The sequence below is a fragment of the Pocillopora damicornis genome, chromosome 2, assembly GCF_964200805.1.
Source record: "Pocillopora damicornis chromosome 2, jaPocDami1.2, whole genome shotgun sequence".
In the NCBI taxonomy this organism is placed as follows: Eukaryota; Metazoa; Cnidaria; class Anthozoa; order Scleractinia; family Pocilloporidae; genus Pocillopora; species Pocillopora damicornis.
Genome location: NC_142671.1, coordinates 33,832,521 through 33,846,652, shown reverse-complemented (window position 1 = coordinate 33,846,652; position 14,132 = coordinate 33,832,521). Strand labels below are relative to the sequence as shown.

Here is a 14,132-nt window from a genome sequence, read left to right as displayed (position 1 = left end):
GCTATTTTTACAATGCTTATAATCATTTGTGAATTTTGTTACTCTGAAGGACTCTTTTACAAAATGAAAGGAAAAAAGGAGATTTAAATGAAAAGCCAAAAAGAAATGCTCCCAAAATTATCACCCTGTCAATGTATCAGAAATATTCTTAAAAAGTATTCCTTTATTTGAACCTCACCTCTCTGCAAACACAACTCAACCAAAATAGGTAAAAAAAGAACAATCATAAGAGTGAAGGTGGGTATGTTTCTAAGGAAACTATGATGCTGCATTGGTGGGAGAATATAACAGGGTAGTTTAGTATGATCAACTGTGCAATATTAATTGGCCACGGTAAAGAGTGTCAAAGCTTACTTTGACAGAGCAGTAGCCCTTCATCAGAGCATACAACAAAGGGCTAACATTCAGAAGTAAGCTATGAACTCGTTATGGTGTCAGAGCAAGGGTTCTGATCCTTGAAATGTCAACTTTGACAGGGGAGAATGAAGGGAGAATGAAGGGAGGATCAGTGGTCACAATCAGAGTCAATGGACCAAAGAGAGGGAACCATGAGAATATTACAGAGTCTAATAGAGGGTTCAGGTAAATTTTATCATGACACACAACCAAAATTCTCCGAACCCCCCTCCCCTCCATCATTCATCAATTAAGAGCTTCTTTGTTTTCACAGAAATATTGAAAATGTAAAAATTTGTCTAATTAATATTGAACGACTTTTGAGTTAGGTTATTCAAGCTAAAATAGACCATAAATTCTACTCTGATAAATATAATAATCAAAGTAGTCTACAGCTAAATGGAACTAAGTATTTTCTGCTTTAATTCCTGGAAATTTTTATTTGAAATAAAAATTATATAACGCATACAACATATTACCATTACTTTTTAAAATCTGTTTTAACTGCCTTTGAAAGGCATAACTACAATTTACACATCACAAAAGATTGTTACAGGGCTGGCTTACAGACTGTTGCAGTTATAGTCCTTCTACTTACTAAATAATTTACAACTACGTTCAACTTGATTAATTTCTTGACTGTCCTTTTGAAAGAAAAAAAGAATATTTTTTTTTTTTATGAGGAATTGTTGTTGAAAATATAAGGTTTTTAGAAATCTTCAGATTGCTTTAATAGTCAAGCTGACATGCATACCATAGCATTTTATAGAACAATTATCAAGTCATGCAGTTATTAAAGTAATACTACTAAGACTATGGGCTTAATTAAGTATATTAACAATAAGTATTGTACTGCTTTTAGGAGTCGCTCCTTGTTAAGGACATTACTGGCTGTTTAATAAAGTAGTTGAGTTAATTGTAGGGTTGTAGTGTCTTTCTGCCAGTAAGATTATACTGTAACACTTTCTAAAGCTATAACATAAGTGAAAAGTTTATTGTTCATATCACTCTGTTCTTCTTCACTCTCCTCCGATGATTCTTCCTCACTACATCCTGTACTGATCAGATTCTTAAAATCCTTCTTTCCAAGGAATGCTTCATCTTCTCTACCAAATTTTAGGACATGCAACAAATAAAAAGCCATAAAACGATCATCTAACATGGGGATGTGCTTCTCTTCCTTCATACATTTACAAATACCTTGTTGAAACAGCTCAGTAACTGGACTCAACTTCTCAATTTCAATAGATGGTGCGTGACGTCTGTAGCTTGCCAACTTGAATTCCTTGCCATCTGGTAAGGTGACTTTAAGCTCTAGTAAGTCATCCCAAGATGATTCTCCTCTCCCATTCCCATGAAAATCACCCCAAACTTTCACCACTCTACCTTCTGAAAACCTGAATGATGCTATGCTTTCTACAAACTTGTTTGCAATTGAACCAGGGCTATAATTCCTGAATTCAAGTTTTGTTCGCAAAATCAAGTCCAGCAAGAGCCTTTTAGGCAGCAACTTTAAGTCATAATCTGAGGTAATCCGATAAAAGCTTTCAGCAACCCCTTCAAGCTTTTCAAGGAATTTTGTCTCTGATCTCTGAATTAAGACAACCACAGTTTTGGCAATCAGACTAGAGGTGTCTGACTCAGTATCATTCCATCCAGACACTACGCTTTTCAACTTGGTTTCAGCTTGAAAGTTCTGGTGAAACAGATCTATAGCTGGCTGAGCATGGCCAGGGGTGGGTTTTTCATTCCTGGACGGGTCTGTAAACCTGAGTTTGTGTTCTACTACCTAGTTCTTTCTGTGTGGAAAGAAATAACACAGCCAGATAAAGAAAACGTCTGTTACTGGAGGAACTGTATCACCAAGCTCTTCCTGTAGGAGTTTCACCACTGGTTTCATTGGTTCAACTGCTTCATGGACTTCTTCTTCTTTCCAATACTGGTAATCATCTGGGCAGTTGTGGGTGAAATCTGTACAAAACGGTATTTTGGCTTTGAAAATAGTATTTTAACCCTATAGACAACATAGTATTCAAGACATTCCTGCTGATGTAGAAATTAAAGTGCACAACACTATCTTATTTAATAAGTTAACTTGCTCACAACAAATTCCAATTAACTTTGATACATACATTCAGTAGAAGCTAACTTTACCAGGCATTTTAGAGCCTGCTTTGTTTTTTGTTTATAACCTGTAACTTTTCTTTGAAAAAGAGGGGTTAAATACACCCTACGACCTTAGTCAACCACACCCATGTGTGCCAAACCTTTTTTATTGGGTGCAAATAATTTCATGACTATTTGGCTGGCATGACTTAGCACACTATTCAAGCCCAACCAGGCATGGCATGAAAAAGGAAGTTTACTGGATCAGTTAATGAATCGGTAACTGACTTACTCACTTACTCAGTCACTTCCCCAGCCCCTTTCTCCCATCATCTCTTTCATCATCAGTCAGACTGGTTAGACTCTCTCAGTCTCAGTCTTTAAACATCTTTTAGTTACAAAAGGTCACACGTGAATGAGCCAGGAAAGCGATGTATGCTGCACGACATTGATGTATGACATTGATTAAACAAAACATTAATGTATCCACGTTTGATATTTCATCCGTTAAAAAACCTCCCATATTTGAGTTTTGTCAACCTAAACAAGATAATATTTCCTTGAGTCAATAAAACTAATGAAAATGTTTATATTCTTTACTTTTCTGTGTTGAATGAACTAAAGCTAAGTGCTAAAAAATATTATCACCCAAATGAAAGATATTGGCTAATGTACATCAATCTTTAGGGGGTCAAGACTAAAATAAACAAAAAAGCAAACAAACAAGAAAACAAATGACAAACAAACAACTTGTAACAATAAGGTTGCAAAACTGACATTAACCCTTTACACCCTAACATCAGTATGCATCTTCTCCATACTGTTCTCAGTACATTTCCTCAGGTTCTGACAAAAAGAATTTTTCTACTGGTGACAATCAAGAGCTTGTTTAGTTGAGCAGAGGGTTAAGGATGATTGATATTAAAATTTTCAACAAAGCTCTTAAATCAAGTTGGGTAAAAAAATATCTAGATCCGGAAAATCAAGGAAAATGGAAACTTTTGTTTGACTATGAATTACAAAATTTAGGTGGTGTCGAATTTTTTCGTACCAACCTTAATAAACAAGATCTGTTAAAGACTATAAAAACTGCAGAGGCCTTTACTTCAGAAATACTCCACATCTGGTCAGAAATCTCACTTGAAACTAATGTCTCCTCCATTGATCAGCTAAAGGCACAAAGTCTATGGCATAACTCTCTTATACGTGTCGGTAACAAACCTGTATACAATCGTTCATGGTCTGTAAAGGGAGTTAAAACAGTAGGCCATTTGATGAATGATGCGAATAGTTTCCTATCTTTCTCTGATTTTAAAGAGCTTTGCGACATTAAAACAAACTTCCTTACTTTTCAAGGCATCTTATCAGCTGTTAAGAGTAAATGTCAGTAAAAATCAAGGAAAATTTAAAAAATGTGGCCACGGTCAAAAAATCGATTTCGCTCATACTTTGTCAGTTTGAAGGCCTAGGTAAGTAACTGAAGGTTATGAGGTTAGTTTTTTTAAATATTCCATATAACGGCAGTAAACCACGAAAAACGGTCACCCTACCAGAAGCTCGGATTTCACCTGGCGGAAACTCGAAATTTTACACTTTTCAGCTTCTCGCTACACAGACGTTTACATAGCTGTGAATCTTTCTTGAGTATAATTGAATACATTGATTCTTCCTTAGTCAAACCATGGGAATTATTTTTATCTCTGCTTATTTGTGAGCGAACTGAGACCCGATTAAGAAGACACACTTTTCTCATTTACGCGAAGGTGTAAAATAATCCAAACTCAGCGACGAAAAAAGCTGACCGGTAGTTCTTCAAATCCTCTGATATTATAACCAAAGACAGTTCAGTCATTGATTTTTAGGTCTACGGTTTTAAATCTTTAGGATCTAGTAGCACTTTTGCATGAACGCCGATCAAAATTCGATAAAATTCCAATTGAGCGCCTTCGAAATCTACAACTCTACATAACAACGCACTATTGAATAAATTAACTCCTCGGCCAAAGTTTGTACATAAAACATAAAGGTTTTGCTTTCTTAGCGGTTCGAAGCGTTTTAAAAATATATATTAATGTTAAATATTGTCTATACAGGTAAAACAAACTATGAAACGCCAAAATTACCACGAGCTGAAATTAAATCTCACAGGCTCGCTCCCTAATCTGCGTCACGCACGAGCGACTTAGCTACAATTAGTACAGTAACAAACAGATATTTACATCCGTTTATTTTAAATAAGTCGTATTTTTAAAATATCTTACTCAAAGATGTGCCAGGTTTCCCAGTTAACTTGCTGAAAAAAAAAGAAAACCTTAAAAGTAATTCTAGCTCAATTAGAATTGATTTTATTTAGTATGAGAAGTTTTGTGCCGTCGAAAACCAATCGGAAGTAACTGTTTCCACGAAAAGCAAATATTGCATCGTTCTCTAAATAAACAAATCTACTTAACCATATAACCAGAGTATGTTGTTGGCGAAGTTAATAGACATACATATATAACAACGACGTCTTGCTCGTTCTTGAATATTGTCGGTGGGATTTGCGGCGCAGACGAACGCACTTGCCAAGTAACTTCCAATGGATAATTTCTACCCTTACTCAGCTTTCGTCACACTGCTCACGCTGTGTAACAAGGATATAAAACATCGCACGAAGTCCTAAAAAACTCTCCGGACTTGAACTAGAATCGATTTTAGCAAGATTGCGTGTTTTTAAAAGCCAACGAGTTTATTGGAGATGACTACCCGTACCGTCTCATCGTGTCACTTAGGCATAACCTGACACGATGTCGATAGTTTCGACTCCTGATGGCCGAGAGCACTCGGATTTCTTTTTTTCCGAGTAGGCCTGTGTCACTTACTGAATAATACATCATTCTCATTTATTCACCAGGCTTAAAAATATTCCATCACATTTATTCCATTGCGCGTATGCCACACATGACATTCCAATCCTAGCAGTATGCAGGATGTTTGTCCCATGAAGCACTCGGATTTTTTTTCCGATTATGCCTGCGTCACTTAGTAAGTAATACATCATGTTCAAAAGTATTAATTTTGCACCATACAGGAAGTTGTTTCGGGTCACTCAGCAAGAGCTGTGAAAAGTAGCCGCACTGGAATAGGAATATGTTTTTTCCAATCCATGAAGATATTTGACCTTTCAAAATAGCTCGTCCCTATGGGCTCAGGTAAATAACAACTAAAAAATGTACTACCAAGCAGGAACTGTCTCCAATGAGTTTTGTATCCTCTTCATTCTGTTGTCCAATGAGACTATTAAAAACACTATGAGTTTTACGACTTGCATGTTTTATTGATTGCGCTTGTCAAACAACACTACAGTCTGTCATTGATAGAGAAAAGAAAGTTTAATTTTGACAATATTGGATGAAAAATACTAAGAATTTTCCAAATAGGGCACCGAAGAATAAATAATGTGCACTGTCATTTTTACGACATTTAAAAAGGAGGGAAGGGGGTGGGGGAAAGGATTTAACAACCATACTACTCTCTCTCCCCAACCACCCACAAAGTGCACAGTTTGCACAGTATACTAGTGGAAACGTCACATCAACATTTATATGTTTACGTTTAATAGCACAATTACGGTCGTTGCACCACTCCAATATGGCCATTTCCCCACAAAACTATATTTAAGTAGATCTTTGATCAATCTTGTACGTCAAGCTTTGTTACTTTGAATTTTTCTTGGCTTCTTGCGGAGACAATTTCAAACTTTTTAGCCCTAAAACTTTGAATGGATATACACTTTTAATTAGCTTACATTACGTGACTGGTTGGCTGGTTTAATTCGGTGGCAGCCTTGAGGTGGTCGCCATACCATTAGTGTATCTACCTCTTCACTGAACACACTTTTAAAAAAAGATAACGATCAAATGAAACGATTTTTTCGAAAGAAAATAAATGTTATCTTGTATACAATTATGCGCAAGGCATAATTAGTTAACAGAAAACAGTTTATTAACCTGCTTATGAGGTACAGTTCATTCGGATCTGCTTTCCTTCCACTCTGCTCGCCAATTTCAAATTGTTGTTTCAAAAATTCATTTTGTTTTTGCGTAAAACGTGTCTTCTTTGTGATTGTCTTAAGTGCCCATCCCATCGTAAGGGGCGAAAAGCATTCCCGTCAAAACTCCGAAATTACCGAAAGGTGCGTATTTTTTAAACACAAAAGTCTGAAGTTTTGTCGACCCACAGAATGAAATAACAATCGAAAGTTGACTGCGCGATAAGAGGTGAGAAGAAGGGGGGGGGGAGTAACATTGTGATTAGACTATCCTTTTTTTTGTTTATTGTTTATATCTTTCTCAAGTGGCTTTTTGCGAAACGAAATTGAAATGTTTTAAACAAAGTAAATTAACCCCTACTAACCGAATTCCAGGTGCGTACTGTAAGTTACAGACCGTGAAACGAGGTTAGTAAGATATTCATTATGTCTCTGAGGTCAATCGGGCGCGCGGGAATGGAAACTAGTTAAAGTTTAGTGGGCCGCGCAAAATTGACCAATGACACCCCGCGTACGAACTGAGAGATACTGATAAAGAATAGGAACTCATTGTATACATGTGAGTAGTGCTGTGCACGCGCTGCGGACCTGTTTGTTTACGGACACCGGCACTCACTCACTCACTCACTCACATACCTGGCAACAAAGTGGGTAGGGCACTATACAGTGCACACACTAATATAAGCGCAATCCATAAAAAAATGAGAGGCATGAAATAAAGGTTGTTATAAAAAAAATTGGATTGGACAACTGAATGAAGAGATAAGTAACGAAATGTTCTTCATCAACCTTACTTATTTCTCTCCGTCGTTTAAACAAGTGATTCTTTCATATAATCTCAAGTCATCAGAATGAATAGACTAAAAATAATTCATTGGAGACAGTTTCTGTTTGGTAGAACATCAAGCAGTTGGTTGCTTACCTGAGCAGGGACGAGCTGTTTTGAAAGCTCAAATATCTTCATAGATTGGAATAAATTTATTCCTTTTTCCAGTGCGGGTGCCTTCCTCAGCTCCCTGCAGTGACCAGAAACAACTTCTGGGATGGTGCGAAGATTACCCGTCCTTCGCCAACCTAAACCTAACTTGGCACGATGAACCGGACAGATAGTCATATCCGATAAATTCGCCGGCTTTTGAAAACATCCACATCTCGCCAAAATTAATTCTACCTCCGTTTCAATTCCGGAAAATTTCAACGACTTTTTGTGATTTTTGATATCCCTGTTACACCGCGTGAGAGGCGTGACGGAAGTTGAGGAACTTGTGCGTTCGTCTGCGCCGCAAATCCTACCAACAATATTCAAGAACGAGCAAGACATCGCTGTTCTATGAAGTTCCCCGACAATAAACTCTGGTTTTAGACGCAATGTTTTACAGATAAAGATAATTCCATTTATTTATCTAAAGAACGATGCAATTTTCGTGAGAACAGGTACTTCTGATTGGCTATCGACGGCATAAAGCTTCTCATTCTTAATAAAATCAATTCTTATCGTTTCAGTTTGAATTGCTATTATGATATTTTCTTTTATTTTTACTTCAGCAAGTTAACTGGGGAACCTGGCACATCGTTGAGTAAGATATTTTAAAATAAGACTTATTGTAAATTAACAGATGTAAATATCTGTTTGTTACTGTACTAATTGTAGCTAAGTCGCTCGTGCGTGACGCAGATTAGGGAGCGAGCCTGTGAGATTTAATTTCAGCTCGTGGTAATTTTGGTGTTTCATAGTTTGTTTTACCTGTATAGACAATATTTAACATTAATATATATTTTTAAAACGCTTCGAACCGCTAAGAAAGCAAAACCTTTATGTTTTATGTACAAACTTTGGCCGAGGAGTTAATTTATTCAATAGTGCGTTGTTATGTAGAGTTGTAGATTTCGAAGGCGCTCAATTGGAATTTTATCGAATTTTGATCGGCGTTCATGCAAAAGTGCTACTAGATCCTAAAGATTTAAAACCGTAGACCTAAAAATCAATGACTGAACTGTCTTTGGTTATAATATCAGAGGATTTGAAGAAATACCGGTCAGCTTTTTTCGTCGCTAAGTTTGGATTATTTTACACCTTCGCGTAAATGAGAAAAGTGTGTCTTCTTAATCGGGTCTCAGTTCGCTCACAAATAAGCAGAGATAAAAATAATTCCCATGGTTTGACTAAGGAAGAATCAATGTATTCAATTATACTCAAGAAAGATTCACAGCTATGTAAACGTCTGTGTAGCGAGAAGCTGAAAAGTGTAAAATTTCGAGTTTCCGCCAGGTGAAATCCGAGCTTCCGGTAGGGTGACCGTTTTTCGTGGTTTTCTGCCGTTATATGGAATATTTCAAAAAACTAACCTCATATCCTTCAGTTACTTACCTAGGCCTTCAAACTGACAAAGTATGAGCGAAATCGATTTTTTGACCGTGGCCACGATTTCTTTGATTTTTACTGACAATCACTCTTAAGGCCTTGTAAGTAGTGCACTCTATACACTGTAAACGTTTTTGTTTTTTCTTTTCTTTTCTTTTAAAATATATAGTAATTTTGTTTAGTCGCTCTTCAACCAGTATTGTTTTAAATATAATTGTCTTCCACTGTAACGTACGTATTTGTAAAAAACAAAACAAAACAACATAAGTAATATAGCTATAGATGTAACTGTACTTTAAGTTATTTTCTGTAGCCGTGATGTAAGCAATATAGCTGTAATTAAAGTAATATAGTTGTTTTTTGTATAAAGAAAAAAGGTTTAGGTAAATTTTGTTATGACACACAAACAAAATTCTCTGACCCCCCCTCCAATCATTCATCAATTAAGAACTGCTTTGTTTTCGCAGAAAAATTGAAAATGTAGAGACTTGTTTCACATTGAATTACTTCTAAGTTGGATTATCCAATCTAAAATAGACTGTAAAAGAAAGAAACTAAAAAACAAGGTAATTACTACAGACAATCAGGACGAAGAACAAATATTTTGCAAACTCAGTATGGGACCTCAGAAGTAAAACAAGAGAAGTGCTCAAGGTGCGGGAGTTAGAGAGCAGTTTGATTAAGCATCATAAAACCAAACAAAAGTAACCACAATAGCCAATTGGAAGAAAAGAAAATACCTTACAGAGACAATAAGACCTCAAAGTAAAAACAACCAAACTGCCTGAAGTGTAGGAAAACATGGGTGACCAATTTGGTAAATTTGCATCTGATTGGTTATAAGGGTGGCGCAAATTTTCTGGACCAATCACAGAGCAAAGTAAAGCAAACCCAATGCAATCTTGGATTACTTTCAATAAACTCAATTGAAAATTGCACCAATGACTAAGATGTTATGATAGGTTTTAATTTTACATATAATTGCTAGTGTTTTCGTCCAATCACAGCCCTGACACAGTGTCTTTCCTAAACCCCAACCCTATATTATGAATTTTTCATCAGTTACAAACCTATTTGTTGTCATGGAAATATTGAAATTACCTTCCCTGATATGTGAAGTGCTGTTTATTGTAGGTGGAACAAATTCAAAATATGCTACAGCCACTTTTGAGTGAGAATATCCAACTTATAATAGACTATAAATCCTATTCTGATAAATATAACACTTGTACAATTTCTGTCCATTTTAGGAAAGAACTGTGGGTCTCCTCCCAAGGGTTAAGAATTCTCACAAGAAGAACCTCAAGTGTGTCTGATTCTTGTTAGAAGAATACTAGTTTTTCCCCACAAGAACAAAATTCTTTTGCCAAGAACCAATTAATGAGGTATTCTTCTGAGAAGAAACACTGCTCCCCTCTCAAGATGATATCCATCTGGTAGAATCTCAAGCTTATCTTAGCTTATCAGAAGAATGACTGCTCTTCCCTGAAGACACAATATTTGTTTGGGAAGAATGTCAGTTTCTGAGTCTCCTCATGTGAGTTTCAGTCCTTCACTCAAGAATGAATACTTGTTTTGAAAGTGATTGTTCTTCACAAGAGATCAACTTTGCTTGTGTGAAGAATCACATTCAAAAGCATTCTTGCTGGTAAAGTCTTTGTGCTCCTCTGAGGTCTGAATATTCCATTCAGAAGAATCTTTTGCCTTTAATGGGTTTTGTTGAGTTTTTGAAAGGATTGATTTTCTTCTAATGCAGTAAATTACACTGAAAAGAATCTCATTTTCTTTTGATTTATTTTTTAACACACAATCAACATAACATAAAACTAACTCATTTATGATGAATGCATCAAGTTATCTTTGAACAACTATATCAGCACTCACTGTATCAAAAACATTCACTGATTATCGCCTCATTTTTTGTATCTTATAATAGCATCATATCACTTTTAAATCATACCCCATTTTTCTTATCTATTTTTCAACATACAATTCACAAAAATACAATTAACTTAAATGTTTAGAACAACATGATGTATATGTTGTGGTTCAAATTTATCCTTGGTTTAAACTTTATTTTCTTTTGTTTCTGAATATTGTAATGTATGATAATGAGTTTGAAACAGAGGAAAATAAAATTTGAACCAAGGATAAAATTGAACCACAACATATACATTGAATTATCAATGAACTACTAAGCAACATTCACTGTTATTGACAACTTTCAATTTTTATCTGCAAATCTCATTCTTTGTATATTAGTTAAATATATCATTCCCTATCATACACTATACAATTCATAACTTTTACAATCTGCATCAAAGCAGTTGTTGTACATCGATGAACTCATAGCATGCCAATTGCAGTCCCTTGTCCTTTCCTATGACCTCTTCTATAGCTAAGGAATCCAGTACTTCTCTGTTCACAAACATGATTGAAAGTGGGAGGGGAACACTCAATTTTGAATCATGCAAAATTTGTTGCAAATTGAAGCCTTCAAGTACATAATTCAGCCCCATTCAATTGTAATTTATCCTAAACTCAAGCTCTACAACTCCTGCAATCAATAGATTATATATGAACAAGGTTCAATCAGTTCCTCAAGGGCACTTCCTTCTAACAGCTTCGTTAACAGCATGTTTCCAATGAAGGTTAGGTCCAATCAAGTAGGATTCAGTTTCTTGGACCTCATCTTACTAATACGAGATTCCGTAGATCGGTCGACACTGAATTACTCTAAGATGAACCCACCTGACACTCCGAATATTCCTATTGAATCACTCTATATGAACCCAGATTGGAATACCCTCCTAACGTACAAGTTAACCTTGGAGCGGAAAGCAGTATTAGCCGCTGAATTCTCCTTCCTCATATGAGATCCAAACAAGGCAACGACAACCTAATATTCAGCGCACTTTTTTGAAAGCTGTCAAAGACGATTATTGAGCCCACGCAACCGAAATCGGATATAGGGCGGTTACCAAGCGCTTAGCATCACACATTTCTCTTGCCTGTTAGCTCAAGCATTATTTTCAGAAAACTTTCTACCTCTTTGCCTGCCAAAAAGAATCCTCGTTCTTGAAAAAAAAATGCTGGATTCTTGTGGCAAGAGTTTCAGAAATTGCGATTCTGTTCGTAAGATTTGCCATTAAATATTCTTTCCAGAAGAACTCTCTGCTTCATTGCCTGCCGAAAAGTATATTCTCGTTCTTGAGAAAAGAATTCCCGGTTCTTGTGGCAAGAGGTTGTGAAATAGAAATTCTTCTAAAGAATTCAGATGTAATGTATTCTTACCACAAGAATTTTCTCTTCTATTCAATCTTGTTTCAAGAACCTAGATTCTCCTTGAAAGAATCACCATTAAAATGATTATTTTGATAAAGAATTTTGGTTCTTAAAAGGAGAATATGCTATTTGGAGAATTTAGAGTGCATCACAAAAGATTTCCAAATGCACTTACAAAACCCATGTTAGACTATTACAGTTACAGTCCATGCACTGTTATGTGCATATACTGTTTAAAGCTAAAAAGTAAGTGAAAAGGTTATTGTTCATCACTATGTTCCTCTTCACTATGTTCCTCCTCACTATGTTCCTCCTCACTATATTCCTCTTCACTGTGTTCCTCTTCACTATGTTCCTCTTCACTATGCTCCTCCTCACTATGTTCCTCCTCATTATGTTCCTCTTCGCTATGTTCCTCTTCACTCCCCTCATATGATCTTTCCTCACAAGACTGTGAGCGGCTCACATTTTCATCATCCCCTCTAAGGAATGTTTCTCCTTCTCCACCAAATTTCAAGGCATGCAAAAGATAGTAGGCTGTTAAGTGGTCATCTAGCATGGAGATGTGCTCCTCTCCTTCCATGCCTTCATTTACACCCTGCCGAAATAGCTCAGTAACTGGGCTCAATCTTTCAACCTGAATAGGTATCCTCCTGTATCTGTGGTCTGTATCCAGCTGCAATTCTTCTCTATTTGGTAGGGTGACTTTTAGCTCCAACCTATACCAAGTTGGGTAGCTTACTCCTTTCCCATGCATGCCACCCCAAGCTTTCACAACTTTACCCCCTGAAAACCTGAATGAAGCTCTGCTTTCTACTAACCTGTCTGCAATGAAACCAGTTTTATAATCACTTGATTCAAGCTCTGTTCGTAAGAGTAAGTCCTGCACAAGTGGTTTGGGCAGTGGCCTCTGCCTAAGGTCTGAGGCAATCTCATAAAAGTCATTGGCATCCCTTCGTAGCTTTTCAAGGAATTTTGTAGACTCTGACCTCTGGATCAAGACAGTCATAGTTTTGGTGATCATACTGGGGAGGTTTGAATCAGGATTATTCCATCCAGACACTAAGTTTCTCAACCTGGTATCAGCTTGAAGGTTCTGATGAAACAGATCTATAGCTGGCTGAACATCCTCAAGGGTGGGTTTTACATTCCTGGATGAGTCTTTAAAACTTAGTCTGTGTTCTGTTTCCAAGGTGTTCTGGTGTGGAAAGAAGTAACACAACCAGACAAAAAACTTGTTTGTCATCTGAGGAACTGTCTCATCAAGCTCTTCCTGCATGAGTTCCAGCACTGATGTCATTGGTTCAACTGCTACATGACATTCTTCTTCTTCCCAACAATCAAAATCGCAAGGGCAATAGCGGGTGACACCTACACAAAATGGTATTTTGGCTTTGAAAATGGTAATTTAACCACATAGTCAAAATAGCAGTAGAGACAGTCTGCTGATGTAGAATTGTGCACAATATCAAGAGATGTAATATGGCAACTTATCCATAATTGGCACAGAAAAAATAAACATAAAATGCCACTGCGCTTTGTTAGAGACAATCAGTAGAGGGTCTTAAACTAACTTTTCCATACCTGGTTTTCTTATAAATTGTCAGTTTTCCTTGAAAAGAGGGGTGTTTGCCACACAAGTCTTACTTTAAGTTCAAGTTTTGTGCGATTATTTTGACTGGGATGAATATACTCACCAGTTAAACCCAAGCATGCATATTGCATAATTAAAGGATGCTTACAGGATAAGTCAATCAATCAATCTCTGACTAACTCAATCACTCACACTTACTCACTTCCGCATCCACTTCTTTCTATCCTCCCTTTTGTCATTCATTCATTCAGTCAGTCTATCAGTCAGTCAGCCTGTCAATCAATCAGTCTGTCAGGCCATCAATAAAGCCAATTGACTCTCTTAATGAGATGGTCAGTCAGGTGGTCAGCCAGTCTCTC

The 14,132-nt window shown here is 36.6% G+C and overlaps 1 protein-coding gene across 1 annotated transcript in view; it reads right to left on the bottom strand.

Annotated features, from left to right (window-relative positions):
• Nucleotides 1-10,669: 10,669 nt before the first annotated feature.
• Nucleotides 10,670-14,132, bottom strand: part of LOC149050982 (uncharacterized) — a 4,622-nt gene continuing 1,159 nt past the window's right edge. The window contains exon 2 of the mRNA XM_089197377.1: nucleotides 10,670-13,550. Coding sequence (XP_089053503.1) covers nucleotides 12,439-13,550 — 1,112 coding nt within the window. The 3' untranslated portion in view covers nucleotides 10,670-12,438. The remainder of the gene's footprint in view (nucleotides 13,551-14,132) is intronic.